We start from the raw sequence: 21357 nt of genomic DNA, 5'->3' as shown, positions 1-21357 counted from the left end.
AACATCTGCACTTACTCATCTGAGAAAATGAACGATCTTCCATCCCCCCCCCCCCCCCCAAAAAAAAAGAAATCGATACCCCCGGCTCAGCCCTCGCCTGGAGCAGTGGTGTTACTGTACGTCAGCAGATTGCTGCTGCTTCGTATTCATGCAATGTGCCTTTTGGAAAATGGCAACCGAAGCGCTCTCTGGGAGTTTGTCTCTGAAATGACTAGAGAGCTTTCTGTTCTGGCTCACACATTGATTGCAGGTTGGTGTAACTCAATACAAGAGGCCTAATCTAGCCAGGGGAGATTGCCTTACAAACAAAGATGTACTTGGCAGGTTTTTATCAAGGAGAGCTTCATAGGGAATCATGCATCAGGACGGGATACTTTGAGGTTGAAGTCTTTCCATCTGCAGCCTCTTTGGAATTCAATGGAATTTTATTACGGGCACCTCATACAGGCTCTTTACTGACAACAGCTGATGTAAAGGAACGACATGTTGGCCAAGAGCAGAACAGGCCAGACCAGTGCAGACCAGTACAGACCAGACCAGACCAGACCAGACCAGTGCAGACCACACCAGGCCAGTGCAGACCAGAACAGACCCCATGTCTCCCAGCAGCGTGTACCTCGTAGAGGTCCACCATGACGTTCCCCTCCGGTCCCATGCTGCTGACCACGTTCTCCAGGGCCAGGGTGTAGAACACGCCGGCCGTCTCCGACACGTACAGGTTGTAGGTCTCGTTCTGGTTCCACTCCTGGACCGCGGCCACCACGCGGTTCTCGTCACTGCTGATCACATGCAGGTCCTGGGTGACACGGGGACAAGGGCGGAGGTTTGGCAGATTGCATCGACGTTTGGTGGAATCGAAATGTTTTGAGGGTTAAACAAAATGATGACGACATTTTAATGAATTCTTGGTGACTGATGTTTTTGTGAAGATGACCGCAAGGAATTACAGTAGTTACAGTAGTTGAAGCCCTCGCAAGCTGATCACACGGTTGATCAAGAGAGTCGCCTATCTTTTGAGAGTTATGGTCTTGTTTGCTCTGTAACATCTGACTTTTGGAGGTTTTGAATAATTCAGCCGATACTCCTAATAACTCAAAAAAAATGATTGTGTAATCTACAGCAACCTCTCCCTTGATTAACAGTACATAAAACTGACATTCAGAATTATTTTATTTCCACCTAACAATCAAAGAGTGGGGAACGGTAATGCATGCAAACAAGACAAGCAAGTTATTCCACAAGAGATGCAGTTGTGGTCTTAGTCGCTTCCCATTTCTCGAAGCACCCCCCCCCCTCCCCTCCCCCCCACTGGGCTCATTCCTATTCATAATCAGCATTAGCGATGCATAATTTACCTTTGCTACACCACCAAACAGATAGCCTCGCTTATTACCTTTAAACTGAGCTTGTTGGGGCAGAGCTAACAGCAGCTAACACAGGAAGATTCACACTGGTTGGTAGCGGGGCCTCATCTACCTCTGGCTGTGCCAATGACACACCTTGTGTGAGCAAGCAGGCAGCCCGGGGCTTGATTGAATAAAACATGTTTAATTTGACAACTAGGAAAGTGACACGAAGGGGTCACGAGTGAAGTAGTGCGTGCACACACACACACACACACACAGTTGCAAAACACACACGTTTGTGCATGCGCGCATAGTTGCGCACGCACAGTCACACAAACCTACCCACTCACACGTACTTGAGCACACACACTAACACACTTGGGCGCATACTCCGTAAAGGCCTGCTTGGCATCCCAGTGCTGTGAGCCGCAGTGAGCGCTCCTGCCCCCGTGTCCCTCACGCACTTTACACAGAGCTCCGCATGCAGAGACAGCTGGCGTCACTATTCCTATAGCAGACGCTCTGACACTTCATACAAATACCGTATGGTACTTAAAGGACTTGGCTTGCTTATTAATATACAGTACCGTCATTTTCAGACTATAAGGCGCACCGTTATATAAGCCGCAGCATGATGTGTACATATATCACCTGCACTGGACTATAAGCCGCAGGTGTTTTAAGGTTTGGGAGTCAGATGGCTGAGCGGTTAGGGAATCGGCCTAGTAATCTGAAGGTTGCCAGATCGATTCCCGGCCGTGCCAAATGACGTTGTGTCCTTGGGCGAGGCACTTCACCCTACTTGACTCAGGGGAAATGTCCCTGTACTTACTTACTGTAAGTTGCTCTGGATAAGAAATGTAAATGTTTAATTATCATATGTAAGGGTTTGTGCACAGAGGGGATTGTCGGGAAAGAGATGGCTGCTTGAGGAAGCTCCCATTTACCAACCGTTAGCTGTAAAAATCCATAGACTAGCCACAACCTTATATAAGCTGCAGGGTCGAAAAATGGGACAATAGGCGCGGATGAGTCAAAAAATGACAGTACTTCTGAAACATATGTATCCATAATGACTATTAGGTTCAGGAATGGTTTGTAGATAACTTAATAGTTAAGTTGGAAATACCTTTCCTTTTTATTTATTTGTGTTATACTAAGTTTATTCTCTCAGGTCACAATTCCTACCTTGGGCAAAGTGTACTTGGGCAATTTCATCGGCGTGAACACGTCTCTCTTGGCTGACACGTAGTAGATCACACGCCCACCGGTGGATACCTGCGCAGTCACGAAAACCGTTTAACAGAAACACATTATTACACCTTCAGTGCGGCGTCTGACACAACATCAACACACATCCATCTCCAACACAAGGAAATAACTCTCTGCACAAAGGCGGTGACAAATTCCTCATCACAAAGATTCTCTGATATTCCTGACTGTCGTGTCCGAGCACAATGTTCGTCTTCCAGGCAGACAGTGCTATTGTGCGGCCGTCTGACTGGGCGTCCTACCTGGACAAACACGTATTCGTCCTGCACCACCAGGGAGTTGGGGTCGATGTATCCAGGAAAAGGCTTGCCCTTGTTGGCATCGGTGCAGTTCTGCAACTTGCAGGTGACGTACAGCGCCACTGTGGACAAAAACCCGCAGAGATATGTACACACACACACACACACAGGTATATACACACAAACCGGGGGTACACACGCAATCAAATGACCACATAAACCCACCCACACAAGCACAGGTAAAAATATGTATTTTCGGGCCGCCAAAATAAGGTGTACGAGCAGACACTTGTACACACATGCACACTGACACAGATCCCCCCCACATACACACAGCCAGGGATAGTATTAGGTGCCAGAGAGAAGGGCAGCCTTCACCCAACTTCCATCTGCCCCTCGTATTAACAGCATCAATAAAGTGTGTGTGTGGGGGGGGGGGGGGACCACAGAGGCCAATTGCTTTCTTTGCCTTCAATCGCGTTGCGGAGGGAGAGGTTGTCGGTGTGAGTTAGCCTCCGCTAACGGCCCGTCTGTCCCCATCCCCATGCACATGATCAATAGAGATGGCCTTCCAGGGGGGCAGGCAGTGTCACCGGGGGGTCTCTGCGGCTGCCGTCTACCTCCCTCCAACCCGCAAACCACAACCCCCCACACCCCGGCCCAGCCACCCTCCTTGTCTAAGAGTGTGTTCCATCTGGGAGATATATGGATGGTGAGGAAAATCCGTTATTTCTTTATTTACCTCACGAAGCTAAGAGGGGTTGTACAGCTTTCACGTTTGAGAGGTGCTTGGAGGGGAGGTCAGGGTCAGATGTAAGTAAAGAAATACTGCTGCTGGTATTGGCTCCACACGTAATATATGGCTAAATATCTATTAACATCAATGTATTATATATTATTCATTACTGTTGTTATATAGCGACATCATTATCATACATGGTGGCCTGTTGTGTTTTAATCGGGAATATAAGCGTAATTGTTGTGTTTTCATTGGGACAGTTCACAGAAATGTGTGCCTGCATCAAATGTACGAAACTGTCCTGCGAAACAAAACCCGCCAGTGCTTCTCGTTATCATTCAGGACGTTCGGGAGCATCAGGAAAGTCAATCGCTTCTTAAAGACATTCTAATGTATGCATTACTTTTCCTCAATCGTCACCCTTTGTCCCCGCACCTTGGCATTCCTTCTGTCCCCTCGCCTTAGCCTCTCGTCTCGTCATCCTCTCAACCTTTTTTCTCAGCCGCCCCCTTTCGACACTCCTCCGATCCACTCCTCTCGTTTTTTTTCCCCGTTTTTGTTTGGCGTAAAGTTGAGGGGGGAAAAACGACTTGAGCTGAAAATTGAGGAAATCAATTACTCACGTCCTTCAGATATGCTGGTTTCCAGGTGGATCAACCCAGGTTCTTTGTCCAAACCGATTTTCGACCTGTGAGGAGACAAATGGGTTTTCAGACGTTGATAAGCCGCCCTCTGTCCTGCCTGGGGAAGGACGTAGAGGGTGGGGACAAGGACCACGGTATCCAGTACCCCTGTACTCTCATCAGGGAGATTGCTTGCTACGGTACCAGATAAATCCCTTGCACATTGCGTAGCGACGACAACCGTCCTGAAAAACTGTGGTAAACATCATTCTGGGCCTGAGCCAAATCCCTTCCGCGTTCCGTCACGGCTGCGCCTTTGAGTGAAGACACGGCCACAAGTGTGGCGCGTGATCGACTGTCGCCTGACTGTAATTTACATCACATTTAGTCATTTAGCAGACCAGCTTATCCAGAACGACTTAAAGTTAATACAGGGACATTCCCCTGAGGCAAGTAGGGTGAAGTGCCTAGCCCAAGGACACAACGTCATCGGCACAGCCGGGAATCAAACCGGTAACCTTCTGATTACGAGCCCAAATACCTAACCGCTCAGCCGCCTGACTCCCTTTAATGCCGTTTTCAAGGGGCCCCGGACCTCACGAAGCAGAAAGCTTACGCTTCTTTTCACCGTTCGTTTCCAACAGATCGCCGGCCGTGTCTCCTGACATCATTAGGGAGCGGAGGGGGAAAGTCATTGTTTCGCTCGCCCGCAGAAGCCGGCAGGAGCGGCGAGCGGGCATTTAATTATAACGCCATGAAAAATGTATAAAAAGGACTTGGGAATCAGAGGAGATGGTGAAGGATAAGCACCAAGCATTGAGAGCCTACAGCCTTAATTATGACAGTTATTGGCAGTATTGGTAATTTCCATGATAAAACGGAACTCCAAGTGTAATGACCTACTTTTCTGTCCCTTCATCTCTCTCATTACAAGCTTCTTCGTTCTTCGTTCACTAATCCAGGTGAGAGGAGCATGATAATAAAACAGATGACAGCATCGTACGTTTCAGGGTACAGAAGGAATAAATAACCCCTATCTCTGGCTGGCTGGTTGCAGAAGGTAATTGCCGGGTTGACAGGAGTAATATAAGCCATCTCAAGACATGACGTCTTCGTTCAGTTTACAGGAGTCAAGTCCAGGTTTGGGCCTTCCGGATCCTTCTACAGCCCTTAATACCTGGTGAACGCCCCGCCCCCTGTGCCAAGTCTTCAAGGTTCCGGAACAGCCTTCTAGAATCCTCCACGGGACCGTAGCAACCATCACTCCTAACTGCCCCAGCTTGAAGATGAAAAAAAAAGTTTGGCTTGTGAACGAGGAAGTGATATCATAATTAAAGGAAGTGATGTAAAAAAAAAATATATAAAAGAGAAAAGAACACTCAGGAACGGTTTGGAAAGGGAGCAGGGGCGAATAGCCAGGTACAGAGGACACCAAAGCAGAACTGCGGCTGTTCCGCTGTCTTGTGTTGGGTTTAAGTTAGAACAGGGATGGAGAGTCTCCAGAAACATGAAAGCCTTCTGGAGAAAAACCCTTTGATGAAATGGAAACGTTTAAAGCTGACTCATTACACACGCAACAAGCCGGACTGCTGTTGGAGAAAGGCAGGCACAGGTGCAAGTGTAGCGGTACATAAAACAATTGTAGATCCGTGGTCCAGATCTTTGTCCTGCTGTCTGATTTTGCTTACCAGTAGAATCGGTTGGGAGCCACTTTCTCGTGCACCAGTTGCCACCTTCTTCCAAACTCCACTGAGCTATACAGCTGTGGAAGAAAAGTCCAAAATTAGACCTGGTCGTCTTTGTTTTACCGTGTGGTAATGATGTCAACACGTCCGGTGAACCCCTGCTTCTGCCGTCTCTCTAACACAAATAAACAAACACCCCCTCTCTTCCAACACACACACACACAACCACCCATTAACACACACACACAAGCGAGAGAGGTGTTTCATCATGAAACGTTAGAGGAACATTAGATTTAATAGAAATGAACGCGTTATCATGACAACCCTAATACAAACACATAGCGTACGTTACTTAAATCAATTTTGAGTGGTTGTGTTTTGTCAATGACGTGTTTTCTGTATTTGTATTTGATTGTTGCCATTTGTGTTTACCTGTATGGACGACGTGCATTAGAGTGCAGAATGTGTTTTGAAATTACAGAGGCTGAGCGCTGTCATCGCAGTTGGAGGTACGCTCCGTGCGCTAACAAGAACCTAGAACTAAGGAGTGAGGGTGTGAGAGGGGGATGGGGGGGGGGGTGGAGGGAGGGAGGGGGGGGGGGGGGCGGACAGGCATAGCAGGGGAGCACCACGCCGCGGGTGGTCCACACAAAGCCATTGTTGGCTCGTCAGCACAGCGCATCAGCTAGCTGCTGAGATATCACAATCTCCCGATGCTAACCTCGAGATGGTTACAGGGAGGATTTGATATGGGAACAGAAGAAGTCTCATTTAGGGGTTGGGGTGAGGGGGGGATTTCACCGCACGACAGAGTAATCTTTGAAAACCGTGAAATGGCTTTTATTTTCCTCTGCATTTGAGATTTACCCGGATTTCTCTTTACTGTTTTGTCTTTCCAATTTGATACAGTGGAACAATTGATACAGTCTGTGTTTGTAGTTCTTTGGGGCTTATATACTTTATTGACTGTTCCTTTGCCTGAAAGGGTGAGAAACTTGTCGGGGTGCTTATGTGATTGATTGCCTTTTTAAACCCCTGCGAGAGCAAATGACTCTTGATTTACAGGCAGGTATCTAATGAGGCGTGAATCCAGTTTCAATGTTTTTGTTTGGACTTTTTCCCATTTTAAACATGAGCGGCCATGCAGAGAAAGTAAACATTATTATATTACCTACTAACTCAATTGGGATGCCGCTTGTTTATATTACTTTATTTGCTGTGTTTATTTACGTTTTCCTGAAGGGTGAAGTCAAATCCTTGGGCAGCAGCTGCAGACTCTCTATTAATAAATGCCTGATATTATTTAGTCAGATTAGCTAAATTAAACACAAACAAAACGGCAGTCGTGTCCATTTCAGCTGAAATAACGAGCAAGCATATGGGCTTTCCATGGCAGAATATTGTCTGTAGAGGTCTATTAGGTGTCACGACAACCCTAACCTACCATATACATTTCACATGCAAAGTTTTTGCTGCCTAGAATCTATTCCCCGTGATAGTACACAGTATGAAAGGTTGTAGCCAAGGCCTTGGAGCAAGGATACAGTTTGCATACTGGGCAGCTGAATACGCCTCATATATTTCCATGTCAGGCGTGGGTGAGGAAACAGTGAGTGTGCAGAGATATGGCCCTGGTGCTGGGCTGCAGAGAGCAGACTGAGGGAGCAAATCACTTTGACTAATCAACTCCCACCAACACAGGGTTAGCACTTAGCCGGGCCAAGTCACTGTGGGAGGGAGGGAGGGAGGGTACAGTAGAGAATGTGAGAGGGAGAGAAAGGGTAGAGAAGAAGAATGGGAAAGATAGAGCAAATAGGAGAGGGAGAGATAGGGAGGGTAGAGAGAAAGAGAGGGTAGAGCGAATGAGAGAGATAGTGAAAATGGGAGAAGGAGAGATAGGGGAGGCTACAGAGGGTGAGAAATGGGGGATGGGGGGGTGGAGAGAGAGAGTGACGCAGACTAGAGAGTTCTACCCTGAAATACGTACTGCTCTGCCCTACGGGGTCTCTCAATCTACGAATGCAGAAGAGTGGCTTGGAGGGGTAGAGGAAATAGAGGCAGGGAGAGGGAGGGAGGGAGACATGACTGGAGGCAAGAAGAAAATGAGAGAGAGTGAGATACAGGAGAAGCCAAGATAGTAAGTGTGTGTGTAGTATACTGTCGTGTGTGTGTGTGTGTGTGTGTGTGAGTGAGTGAGAGAGCCAACATAAGTGAATACTCTATATTACAGTTTCCCTAGTGTTTCATGACCAGGTGCATTCTAGAACTTCCCAGAATCTCCAGAGATTCTAACTCCTTGCCTCAGGAGTAAAAAAATAACAAGAATCAGTTTCATAATTCATCTTAGATGAAGCATTAGCCCGAAATGGGCACGGGTGCAAGGAAAGCATTTTATGAATGCTTATTGCCCATTCTCAAAATGGTAATACATTCCAGTGTCTGAAAGCCCACAGGAATATATCCCTCTTATTTTATCACTGCGTCCTCCTCTGCCACATAGAGAAGTAGAGAGGGTACAAGTTCTGGGTAAATTGTGAAGTGTGCTTCCGGTCCTCTCAGCCGGGGCAGTTTATCACCTGTACATTTGATTAATTAATTGATCAAGTTTCAATTAATTATCAAATGTCCACAAAATTCAAATATTTGGAGAAACACAAAGGCTTCATGTTTAAAGGTCATGCGGAAGTCAGTTTGCTACCTACATAGCTAGCTGGAAGAGGTGGACAGATGGAAAATGTAATTTCAGTTACTAACATTGCATAACACTGTCTCCCCACCTTCAAGAAAAGGCTCAAGACGCACTTGTTCCAGGAGTACAACGGCACTTAGGAATGCTTGGCTGTACCTGATGTTAGTTTATCTCTTTTGTAAAGCTCTTTCTTGGAAGTCGCTTTAGATAAAAGCGTCTGCTAATGTCGTCTGGGAGTCAGATGGCTGAGCGCTGAGGGAGTCGGGGTAGTAGTCAGAAGGTTGCCGGATCAATTCCACGCCGTGCCAAATGACGTTGTGTCCTTGGGCAAGGTACTTCACCCTACTTGCCTCGGGGGGAAATGTCCCTGTACTTACTGTAGGTCGCTCTGGATAAGAGCGTCTGCTAAATGACTAAAATGTAAATGTAAAAATGCTAAATGCATAAATGTAAATAAATGTAACATGGCTTAAACACATCCATAGACGGATTTTAAGAGAAAAAAACATGACCAGACAAGGATACACTGAACACAGACCTGTGTGTGTGTGTGTGTGTGTGTGCATGAGGGGGGGGGGGGGGGGGGGGATAAGTGTGTGTCGCAGGCAGGCTGAAGCTTCAACGGGCAGTCTGGGCTCATATCCTGGCTCAGCTGGGTTCAAATCATCAAAATAGAAATTGCCTTCGACCTAAACAATTACCTTTGCCTGGTTTGTTATGAAAAACCTGTGCACATTGTTCTTCAGAGAACAATCGACAAAATGTGCAGTTAAATCTATTTTGCATTGGATTACAGTGAAAGAGAAGAGGGGAAGGATGTGTGTAGGAAGAATTGGAAGGTGTTTGCAACCATTATGTTGTCCTTACACACTGGTGGTGTTTGCATCGCTATAATATTTTGGGAGAAAATTGCAGTTCAAGGTTTAGGGGTTTGTGCTGAAAGATTCATTAACTTGTACTTCAAATTCCCCAAGTGTCAGCCATTAAAACGGTGGTTGTTTGAAAAGGGCAAAAAGTTACAAGTTTGGAGTGTAGTCGACTTTGCCTGTTGAACACGGTTCTTTGTGTACACCACTCACTATGAATTGAAGGCCAATGAGAACACTTGATTTAAACATTTAATTATGCTATTCATTGACTCCGTTTAGTCTGTCTCACTTTAGCCCTCTCCCTCTCTCGCAGTCTCCCACACCCATACACACACACAAACACCCCCCCCCCCCCCCCACCGTGAGTGGAAGTGTAGCCTCGCAGCGTCACCCTCTCTCCCACCCCGGCACCCTCAGTGCCTGGCTCCTTCTGCTGTGTGACAGAGGCCAAGACACGGAGGGCCTCCCTCAGCACACACACTTGTGAGGAAGTGTGTGTGTGTGTGTGTGCCTCTTCATGTTCACAGCTGTGTGTTTGTGCGTGCTGCGAGGGTCTATGTGTGAGTGTGTGTCTGTGTGTGTCTATTTATGTGTGCGTGTGTGTGTCTTTGTGTGCGTGCGCGAGAGAGTGTCCCCTCCTGGCTCCCACCTTCTGGTCGTGGCTGTAGGCCAGGATCCAGTCCTCCTGCTCGGGGTGGAAGAGCAGGCTGAGGATGTAGAAGCTGAGGCGGTACTTCTGGTAGCTGGCCCCCTCGTCTGAGCTGATGAGCAGGCTGCTCTCAACCTCCGGGTCGGTCAGCAGCATGATCTGAGATGGATAGGGGAGGGAGGGAGGTTGGGGGGAGGTAGAAGGAGGGAATGGGGAGGGAGGGGATGGGGAGGGAGAGACAGGGGAGGGAGGGAGAGGGAGGTAGAAAAGAGCAGATATAAAAATGGAGAGAGGAGAAAGGATTAGAACATGGAGAACAAGACAGAGAGATAAGAAAAGGGGGAGGGGGGGGGGAGGGAAGGAGCCAGAGAGAGATGAGAAGATTCAAGCCCAGATTGAGAGAAGTCAGAGAGCAGACCATAGGAGACGGATGAAAGAGGAGCGGATGAGAGAGATGGAGAGATGAGGAAAAAAACGACATGGGTAGCTGAAGGAAAAGATAGTTGGAGCACGAGGGCTTGTAGATAGAGGGTTAGAGAGAGAGGGGAACAAAGATAGAGGGTTAGAGGGAGAGGGGAACAGAGATAGAGGGTTAGAGGGAGAGGGGAACAGAGATAAAGGGCTGTGCATAGATAGTGAAGGGTTGTGAGGCCCGGGGCATGGTCAGACACAGAAACACACATTTCAAACCTTGGCTCATACAGTAAGCCACATATGGGAATATGTGAACATCCCACATGTACACAACACAATCGAGCTGAAACTTAAACCATCTCTCACGTGAATGTGTAGCCTTAATTATGTTTTTTTGGAAAAAATAATTTATGGGGGGATCATGGACAGTACATATGCATCAGTGTAACTCATTTAGGGGCCTGGATCGGAGCGCTTCATCTCTGCTCACTGTTATCACACCATCATTAGACATCTCAATTATTAATTTGGGTTTCACTGCGCTTGGTGTTATCATGATCACAGCTGTACAGGCAAGTTTTGATGTGTGTGCGCGTCTGGGTGGGGGTGCGTGTGGTGTGTGTGTGTGTGTGTGTGTTTGTGTGTTTCTCTCCTCTCCATCCTCCATTGATGTGCAGTCAGGCCTAGAAAGTTCTAATTTCCCACGAGGTGTGTTCTTTTCTTAGAGGGCGGCCATTTTGGTGATTGTGCCAAGTTTGGGGAAGAAAAAAAAAGAATCTAAAGATATAATCGGCTGAAAATATAATTGAATCAGTGGACCCGAACTGTTACAAACCCCTTTCTTACCATCAGATGTGTGTGATTGAAAGTAAATCATTTAGGAGGAGTGTGTGCGCGGCTTAGTGTGTGTGACTGTCGTTAAAGTTTATCACCCGAGACACCCATGTGCCCTCCACATGGTTGTCATGTCCATGTTGTTGTGTATTGTGTATGACATGAATATATAATGTCCAGCACATGTAAATGTATTCCTGGTCGATGTTCAGAGGGCCTGTATCGGTTGTTGTTTTCCAGGAGGTGATGTGTCCCTTGGGTTCAGGCAGGGAAAGCCAGAGCGCACGTATTTCATTGTATTTAACACACGACAGTTGAACTTGAACACACACACCTCCCCAATCAAGATGTCATGAGCCTGGAGATGAGCTGAGCTGCGGGGCTGTGCAGCCTGCTACCAGTGGGGACCTGAGGCGAGTTTCTCTCTCTCTCTCTCTCTCTCTCTCTCTCTCTCTCTCTCTCTCTCTCTCTCTCTCTCTCTCTCTCTCTCTCTCTCTGTCTCTCTCTGTCTCTCTCTCTCTCTCTCTCTCTCTCTCTCTCTCTCTCTCTCTCTCTCTCTCTCTCTCTCTCTCTCTCTCTGACTCTCTCTCTCTGACTCTCTCCCTGACTCCCCCCCTCCCCCTCCCCCTCTCCCTCTCTCTTTCTCTCTCTCTCTCTCTATGCCAAGCCACTGATTACATTAGGCCAGCAAATTGGAATAGATGAGATCAGTAGTGCGGAGGATGACAAAGGTAAGGGACCATATACTGATGCTGCTTGGGGGAGGGAGGGGGAGGGGCTTCGACAGTATGCTGACAGGCGTCCTTCAAACCACATGATCCTGTGGATTGACACGGGCTGGAAGCCGTGCAGTGGTCGAAATATCTCGGAACCCCCTCCCCCAATCCATCTTGATCCGCACCCGTCCGAATTGTAATTGATCACTGGTGACCAAGCAAATCAAGTGCGCCCGATGTAGCCTCCGCTAAAGCGCCCGTCCGAATTCTAATTGATCACTGGTGACCAAGCAAATTAAGCGCGCCCGATGTAGCCTCCGCTAAAGCGCCAAACCTCCACCCCATTAATTAGCGTGCACATCAGTCCTCGTAACAGGAGAGCTGTATTTGTAGGGTGATACACTTACGCTACTGTAAAAAATGGGATTATGGGTATTTCGGCAATTTGCTACCCCTCTGATCCACTGGCTTTTCCAATTGGACGCGTTGGAGCGTGAAAATCAATATGTTCCTGTGTGGCGTGCAAATAATGAGGATTTGGAGATTCCCTGAGCTTTTCAGCGAAAGGGCTGTGCTTCTGATTAGTGCCTGCTTCTGATTAGTTAACCTTGGGCAGAGAGGAGCAAGTCGAGGGGAAGGGTTGGGCGGATGGTGGCATGCAGTACACGATTACGGCAGGGTGGGCAGCCGAGCCTGCACGCGGAGGAGAAATGACAGAGCATCCGGATCAAACCGTTTGAACCCACCCCCCTTGTGTCGTCTGCATCGGTGCGTTTCGGGAATGCGATCGGACTCTAAGCCGCGTTCTTTTGAACCCTTTCCTTTACCAGTTCATGGACGGGGACCTGAATGTGAGGTAACGTTTCGGGCCTCTTCATGGAGCCTGTCTCTTTAGAATTCAGGGAAACTCGTTAAAATTCCCGAGGAACCAAACTGACCCCGAAACTTTCTTTATCTGGTGTGTGTTGGGGAAAAAAACACACTTAAACTATGACATTTGGTTAAGTTCTCAGCTTTGCACTGTCCCTGTGCAATTCTGGGAGGAAGATTGGAGCATGCTGAGCATGACTATCTCTGCGTGTGCACTTGTGTGTGTGTGTGTGTCCTGTACGTGTGTGTTTCTGCACTTTCGTGAGCGCATGCGTGCGTGTCCCTGTAGGCATCCTAGAGTGTCTGAGTGTGTTCGAGCGTCTGTGTGTGTGTGTGTGTGTGTGTGTGCGCGTGTGTTCGTCTAAATTATGAGGCCAAAGAGGTTCAAAATGACAAAGGTTAATGAAGCGTTTGGGCAGACTGGAGGACGTGTCTGAGATGTGTGGAATACTTGAGCCATCTCCGCAGCAGCAGTAAATACCCACTCATAGAATATTAATGAAATTAGACCCAGATTTTCAACTTCAACTCAGTCCCAGTAATTGGTTCCTACTGCTCTTGTGTAAATCTCAGTCCAACACGTTGGTCTATCCCAATGATATATATATATACTCTTTTTAGCTCTAAGGGGGGGGATATCTAATGGCTACGTTTTAAAAAGGACATTTGTGAAGAGTAACATGGAGAATGATTTGAAACAGCCGTTCCCTAAGTTAGGAGCACTTTGGGACACTAGGCCCATACGTTCAACTGTCAAACAGGCAATTGGAGCTGATTGCTTCCTGTTTACTGATGGTATCCTGATGGCACAAATCGTGACCAGTCAGTGAACTCAACCCCCAACATCGAGGCTTTGTCCTCAATGCTGAACTGGTGAAAGTCAACTGCCATCTAGTGGCTGGAGACAGTCGTACACAAAATGACAATAATTGCTGGTTGGTAAAAAGAGGAGAAAAAGTGACCCGTGCCAAGATGTTTCAAGGTCCTTCATGGTGTACATGTGGTCTCTGTGCATCAGCCTGTTTTATTTTGCTGATTAATTCTTTGAAAAGACTAACAGCAGAGGGAAAGTAGGGAAGAAAGTGCCTTGAACTTGGATGAACTTTGCGGCTTATTGAGTTTTACAGTCGTGCCAACTTGCATGGAAAGCATTCTAGTCGCCGAGTTCAAAAGCTACAACCATATACACAGTATATAGAGCCAGTATGTCTTTGAGTGTGCGTGTGTGTTAACGGACAGAGAGGGAGAGGGTGGGTGTGTGGCTTATTCAGTCTCTAAAAGGTTTCCAGTCAAATCTACAATGTTTGGATATTCTGCCAGCTACTGCCCCTAGAATCTAAGTTTCTATTGGATGGGATTGAAACCCATACAATTCCCACAGTCGAATATCTAGAAAAAAAACAGCGTCTTTGTGGATGTCTTTGATGCCTTTGAATCACTATTGTGAGATCCCACATCTACACTGACTAAAACCTTTTGAGGAAGTGAGATTCAATATTTTTTTGAAATCCTTTGAGTCTTGAGAGAGGGAGGGAGAGAGACGAGAAAAAAAATATAGGGAAAAATCATTTTGACTAATAATAAAGCATTTTCCCCATCTGAGAATGAGAAAATCCAATGAACACATGATCTTCATGTGTGTGTGTGTGTGTGAAATACCAAGACCTTAACACCACCTGACTTTGGGCTTTCTTGATGATTGTTCCCTTTCAGCAGCCTCCATGTCTGTTTAAGGTCAAGGCAGGGGAATGGTGAGGGACAGGGAAGGGCTAACTATCGGGTCCTGGTCGGCGGGGGAGACGGGAGGGGGGAGGGGGGCAGCCTAATTGAAGCTGCGAGCAAAAGGGCAGTCACGTAGAGGACCGCGGCTTGTCTGGTCTTGTCTGAGCAAAATTGAAGTCTTCATAATACACGTCAAATGGACAGTACAGCCTCAAGCTCTCGCGAGGGGGGGGAGGGGGGTGGAGGAGGGGGGGAGAGAGGGAGAGAGAGAAGAACAGACAGGGGCGCGGGTCGGATGAAACCCACAATGAAATGTGTGCAGTTTGTGCTGTTGAGATCACAACTCCAGAGGGGAACCCACCCGAGGACGACCAACTCATTAGTTTGGTTTCCCCCGGCGACAACCATTTGATCATTTCCCTCAGCTCGTCACCTGTGTACAAGTCATGGAAGCTCTCGTCGAGGTTACCTTATGATCCTGCTCTGCCCCTCCCTGCCCAACATAGGCAGTGGGACCGTGTGCCGTTAGCTCGTTTGAACTCCAGTTATTAAAGACAAGCACCGTCTCTTGATCCTGGGAATTTTGACGTCAGAGGTAATTGACTCGCTCGTGACATTCCGCTCTCAACCTCCGAGACCCCCGTGAAACTTCATAAACTGGAACGTTCCGGAATCACGTCAGTGTTAATTGAGCCGTTTCCATGCCGGCCCCTTGGCACCAAAACAGGAAGTTGATGAATAAATAAGAAACACACGTGGTATGGCAGCGCTTGTGTACTGAGTGTCTAGCTTCATCTCATTAATTGTGCCAAACTTGGCAAGGGGCCGTGTTTTAGAGAGATATTAGAAGGGTTGGTGTTCTCCACCAATTTTCATTTGACAAAAAAAAATCAATCTTCCTTCTATGCCTGGCTGTCATGTCAGTCATCAATTAATGATGTGATTATTCAAAAATGTAAACAAAAAAGATGCTTCCGTTTCTCAGTGGTCTGAACCGTCAAGTCTAATAAAATGTTATTTGGGCACTTTTTTTTTTTTTTTTTTTTTTGCAAGCCATTCCACAGAGGTCTTCAGAAATGCCCACAGAACTGCACCAAAACTGAACTAAAACCCCCAAAGGGAAACTCGGAGAGGAACAAGGGAAGAAACCTTAGAGGGAGCACTTGATCGAGATCCCCTCCTCCACAGACGAATGGTGATACAGAGAGGTGCAGCATGGGCTGATGACATTCATGAACTTATCTGACGACAAAAGCTGTGAGATATTGCGGATGTATCCCAGCACTGATCCATCACCCTCTCTTCTACATCTCAGTCTTTGCCATCCCCTCCTTTCCTCCTATCTTTTCCCTTTCTTCATGATGCACTCATCTTGTCTGTCCCTCTCTCCATCTTTTCTCCCTCCCTCCCTCCCTCCCTCCCTCCCTCCCTCCCTCCCTCCCTCCCTCCCTCCCTCCCTCCCTCCCTCCCTCCCTCCCTCCCTCCCTCCCTCCCTCCCCCCTCTTCCCCATGGTGCGCCTGCCTCTCCACTCATGGTAACCATTTGGAGATTCTGCCTTGGGGCTGACAGATGTTCTGTTAATTTTTTTACTTTAGTTTTCCCCCCCTCCATCCTTTCACCAGTGACGTTGTACACTTCTATCCCATATTACCAGCACATTCACATGCAGTACACTGCAGAGCACAGCACCACTGATTCACTGTGACTCGAATCGCCCGCACTGGCCATTTAACAGAACTGGTGGATGAGAGAGGAAGAAAGAGGGAGGGGGAAGAAGGAAGAGAGAGGGAGAGAGAAAGTGAGAGGGAGACAGCGAACAAAAGGATGGGGAAAAGGAGAGTGATGGAGAAGAAGAAAATGTGTCTGCATGAGAGAGACAGAAAGAGAGACAGAAAGAGAGACAGAAAGAGAGACAGAAAGAGAGACAGAGAGACAGAAAGAGAGAGAGAGAGAGAAAGAGGGAAAGAGAGAGACAGAAAGAGAGAGAGAAAGAGAGACAGAAAGAGAGAGAGACAGAAAGGGAGAGAGACAGAAAGAGAGAGGGAAAGGGAGAGAGACAGAAAGAGGGAAAGAGAGACAGAAAGAGGGAAAGAGAGACAGAAACAGAAAGAGGGAAAGAGAGAGACAGAAAGAGGGAAAGAGAGAGAGACAGAAAGAGAGAGAGACAGAAAGAGAGAGAGACAGAAAGAGAGAGAGACAGAAAGAGAGAGAGACAGAAAGAGAGAGAGACAGAAAGAGAGAGAGACAGAGAGAAAGAGGGGAAAGAGAGAGACAGAGAGAAAGAGGGGAAAGTTAGTGTATGACCTCTTCCTGGGCTTGGTTGTATCTCATGGAGACGTGAAACAGGAGGACAGCCAGGTAAATTACATGGTGCTACGGCAACCTTTTCCCTGGTGCTCCCTTGGGTGAACAGATGAATCCTGCATTAGCATGCTGAAGCAACCTTCTAGCTGGCACTGAGCTATGTAAGTGCTGTCAATCACACTGCGCTAGCATGCTCTCCAGGCCTGTTTGAGCTCCCGGTGAGACAGTGTGGACCTTTTCTTTTCAGATATAATATAATATAATACAAATATAGCGACACAATAAGTCTGGGGCCTGGCAAAAAAAAATCAAATTTCCAACGGCAGCCCATGGAAAACTGCCTATTTTGTGTTGTCTATATCTGTGTATGCTCTAATGTCGAGTAATTGAACTGTTATCTAAAAGCTCCCAGTTGATTTTCTCATGTCTGCTACTCTGAGCCAGTGCACAGAGTCTCTGGCAGGATTCAATAGGATTGTGTTCAACACTTAGGAGGACAGCTAGAGGACATTACAAAACAAATATCATCTGCACTTTCGTGTGCGCTTGTTCCAAAAGACAGCCAATGAATGGAAGTCTTGAAACTCCAAAATGGGGGGAGTAATCTCAAAAGGGAGAATTGTATGCCACCCACATGCCGGTTCAGAGTAACCTTACAAGGTCAAAACAGTTCATTCCAGACACAATGAACAAACACACAGATACACTCTGTGCACACTTTTTCCTCTAAAACCCATAGCATTTTTTGTCAATGCATTTATTTTTTTAATTATCACTTCAGATATCAACAAGCAAGGTTCTCCTTGAATCATACCATCACTCCCTCGCCCCTGAAATTCCTCCCACAATACTAAACATTGAAAAAAGACAAGGTACAAAACACATTTGATATTTCACAATATTGACTCATAATAAATTGTGATGAAATGAAATTATTTCTCAGATGATTCTATCCCAAGAAACATTCAGGAGGGGAATTAAACCTCCCACCCCCCCACCCTCCCTCCCTCCCTCCCTCCCACTTCTCTCTCCTATCACCCTTTTCCTACTCACACACGGACAGCATCTCCTAGACTCTCCCTTTTTCTCGCTTTTCCCCGTCCATGACTCCCTCCCTCCCCCTGTGTGCCCTCCAGCCTTACAGAGGAGTGATTTACTCCAGCCGTGTAAAGACAGGAGCTTTTGTCTGCCACCCGTAGTCCTGGCACTGAGTCATGCCAGGGGAGACGGAATGTGGAATACTTCACCCACATAGCTGTTTACGTGTCTAATAAGTGTGTGTGTGTGTGCGTGTGCATGTGCAGGAGGTTTTAACAACCTAGCAAGCTGTTTACGAGTCGATTCCGTGCTCTCTTTGGTGTGTGTACCAGTTTTGATTTCCCTTTTTCTAGTCACACCGTGTACTGTTACCCACGGTGCTATCCACCGTGAGAGGGAGAGAAGGAGAGGGAGAGGGGCACCACCGACACTTGCTCGTTAGGAGGCGAAAATGACATTCTTTTGTGTTCTCTCAGACAGTCTGGATCTTCATGTAGCATGCAGTCAAGGTCCCAAACAATGGATGATAACCTTCTCACGACGGGAAAGACAACAAGGGGTGGCTAGCCACCCTAGCAACCTGATCGCTCTCCCCGTACCTCACCCAGTCCTCTTGTTGGTTTGTCAAGAATTTATTCTGGTGTAGACGGTATCTATTTTCAGTCAGACATTATCTCTCTTCAAGAGGGATGGAGAAATGGATGTAGTGTGTGTGTGTGTGTGTGTGGGGGGGGGGGGTACTTCATCTTCGTTATTAAACCATAATTAACTACAAGAAAATGACCCTTTCTGATTACAGTCATGTTCAAGTGATAGATATTAGGAAGGGTAGGAGGGCTTGGATGATTGGGGATCGGGGGGGGGGGGGCAGGGGGTTCAAAGAAAGAGGACAGAGACTAATGGTCTCAACTGTCAAGATGGCCTCCGCTGGGGGTGTGAGGGGGGGGGCGGTGGTGGTGGAGTGCAGGAATGGTCGTAAATATGACCTCCCTTGTACGTCTTTGATTAAAACACTAGAATTTATTAAAGCCACTCTCCTCCTGCCCCCCTCGTCTAGTCTATAATTCATTAGTTCCTGAGAAAGAAAGAGAGAAACCATAGCCAAGTTATTAATATTAAATCTGGGAGAGTATTTTCTTTGAGCACACTTAACTCTCTGGGAGAGGAATCACATTTATTTTAATGGATGCCTCTGATATCAGAGAGAGAGAGAGAGAGAGAGAGAGAGAGAGAGAGAGAGATAGAGAGAGAGAGAGAGAGAGAGAGACCCCCCCATACTGAGCCAGATATAGGAACGCCCCAAAACAACACATCCATTAGAGAGCTCTAAAAGCACATTACCTTGCGCTTGTTGTTGGGGCTGACGTACAAGTAGTGGAGTATGGTCTTCGCCCCGACTTTCTCGTTCAGCTTCTGGTAAGTGGTTCCGTAGTCGGTTGACCTGAAATTTTAATCAGAGATGTTGATGAAGACTCGACAAATTACTTGTTGCAATTAAATATTCCCCTGAGAATTTCGGAGGAGAGAGGGGGGAAAGAGCATGCATGCAATTAAGGCCTCCTTCTTGCATGCTTAGGACACCATCTGCGTCACACTCGGAATACAAGGGCCAAGTAACCAGTTCGTTCTAATTCGATATCAATTTGGATTGTAGACATTTGCATCGTTGCCGTTTAGGTGTGCTCGATTGTTAAGTTATCTGAGCGACGGTACAAAACAACGTTCCAGCAGGCAGCCTGTTTTTCCTTCCCTCGTCAAGTGTTTCTGACAGGAGAAGGAACGTTCTGACACCTGCTGACTTAAACAGGTAGAGCGCTCATGTGCACAGCCCCCCCCCCCCAAAAAAAAGTCACATTGCCATTTTACCCTTCTGGCAGTTTGACAGAAACACTGAAGCCCCGTAGGTGACACATTGTGAACTTAAGATTTGCGCCCTGTGGAAGCCTTGACGGCGTAAACACCCTGGTGAATATAACAGCCAGAGACATCTCCAACTGCGAGACACGACAGACTGCGCCTCATCACGACAAAACGACGTCACCCCACAACAGAGATGTTATTATGCTGTTTGGTGTTTGTTTTTGTTTTTTTCAAATGTCAGTCTCCAACAGAGACTTAACTGTTAGCTGTTTAACAATTTGATTTGCACGGGCTTATGAAAAAGCAGCAATTTCCAAGAGACAGTTGAAACAGACCTGCCAGCTTGTTGAGGTGAACCCTGAGGGAGTCAGATGGCTGAACGGTGAGGGAATCGGGCTAGTAATCTGAAAGTTGCCAGATCGTTTCCCGGCCGTGCCGAATGACGTTGTGTCCTTGGGTAAGGCACTTCACCCTCGGGGGGAATGCCCCTGTACTTACTATACTTACTGTAAGTCACTCTGGATAAGAGCGTCTGCTAAATGACTAAATGTAAATGTAACCCTGCGATATTTAAAGCGAGGCCAAAGTTTTAATGTAACATTTGTGTTCTCTGGGGCCTGGCTTTCCAAAACGTCTCTAAAGTATGAACAACAACATGTCAACTGCCAGGTCCGATTCCTTTCCAGACGAAGCGAGAGTCAATCAAGGATTCTGGTTTCATGTTCAGGCTTAGGAAAGAGACGAGCAAAGCGGGGGAGGGGGGGGGGGGCAACTTCAAAAAGATGCATGGCATCCGAGTACAATGCTCGTTGTCACTTCAAACTCAGCAACTGCTGACATCATCGGATGTTTACTCCACACTCCAGTCAAATACCGACTTTGGAACCTAAGCTTAAAATTGAAGCATTAGGATATATGTAGAAGTTGGTGTGCTTTCATCACTTTCTTCAATTTTCTTCTGACAAACACGTAGAAAAGGAACCCTGGAGGGGGGGCGGGGGGGGGGGGGGTCTGAGTTTGTTCTTCCTCCATCAGATTTATGATGGGCCGGTTTCCGTGGCAATGAAATAGGCCACCGCCCCGGTGAGAGCCCCTGAATCACCGCGGTAACATTCATCAAAGGCGCAACCATCGACATGTTGAACCACGGGACAATGACATCATAGGGATATTGATCTGCTCCTCAGAGCTCCCATCATCGGCCAGCCTGATTTAAGATCCCATGAGTTACTTTTACTGTTACAGCGACTCTCGACATGGACCAATAAAAACGGGGCCCTCGTCTGACGATCTGGGGGGGGGGGGGGGTGGTGGAAAGGAAAGTTACAGTAAGAGGAAAATGATGGGTTCTCAAGGACGAGGATCCTGAGCGACAGCTTCTCGTCTTGTTTCATCACTCTGAGTGGATCTGAAGGGCCTGGACACATGAGGGGGTTGGTGAAAAACACGGCTGAGTTTATGTGTGTGTGTGTGTGTGTGTGTGTGTG

The 21357-nt window shown here is 47.2% G+C and overlaps 1 protein-coding gene across 1 annotated transcript in view; it reads right to left on the bottom strand.

Moving 5' to 3' along the window:
- Window positions 1-21357, bottom strand: part of sorcs1 (sortilin-related VPS10 domain containing receptor 1) — an 89673-nt gene that overhangs the window by 21360 nt on the left and 46956 nt on the right. Inside the window, exons 3-9 of the mRNA XM_084685000.1 lie at window positions 19352-19451; window positions 10112-10270; window positions 5908-5981; window positions 4220-4284; window positions 2861-2979; window positions 2535-2624; window positions 617-796 (exon numbers count right to left, since the gene is read on the bottom strand). Coding sequence (XP_084541126.1) covers window positions 617-796; window positions 2535-2624; window positions 2861-2979; window positions 4220-4284; window positions 5908-5981; window positions 10112-10270; window positions 19352-19451 — 787 coding nt within the window. The remainder of the gene's footprint in view (window positions 1-616; window positions 797-2534; window positions 2625-2860; window positions 2980-4219; window positions 4285-5907; window positions 5982-10111; window positions 10271-19351; window positions 19452-21357) is intronic.

Source organism: Hypomesus nipponensis, chromosome 21, assembly GCF_054491055.1.
Source record: "Hypomesus nipponensis isolate SF chromosome 21, ASM5449105v1, whole genome shotgun sequence".
NCBI lineage: Eukaryota > Metazoa > Chordata > Actinopteri > Osmeriformes > Osmeridae > Hypomesus > Hypomesus nipponensis.
Note: the sequence above shows the minus strand (reverse complement) of the source record. Positions and strands in the feature narration are given on the sequence as shown.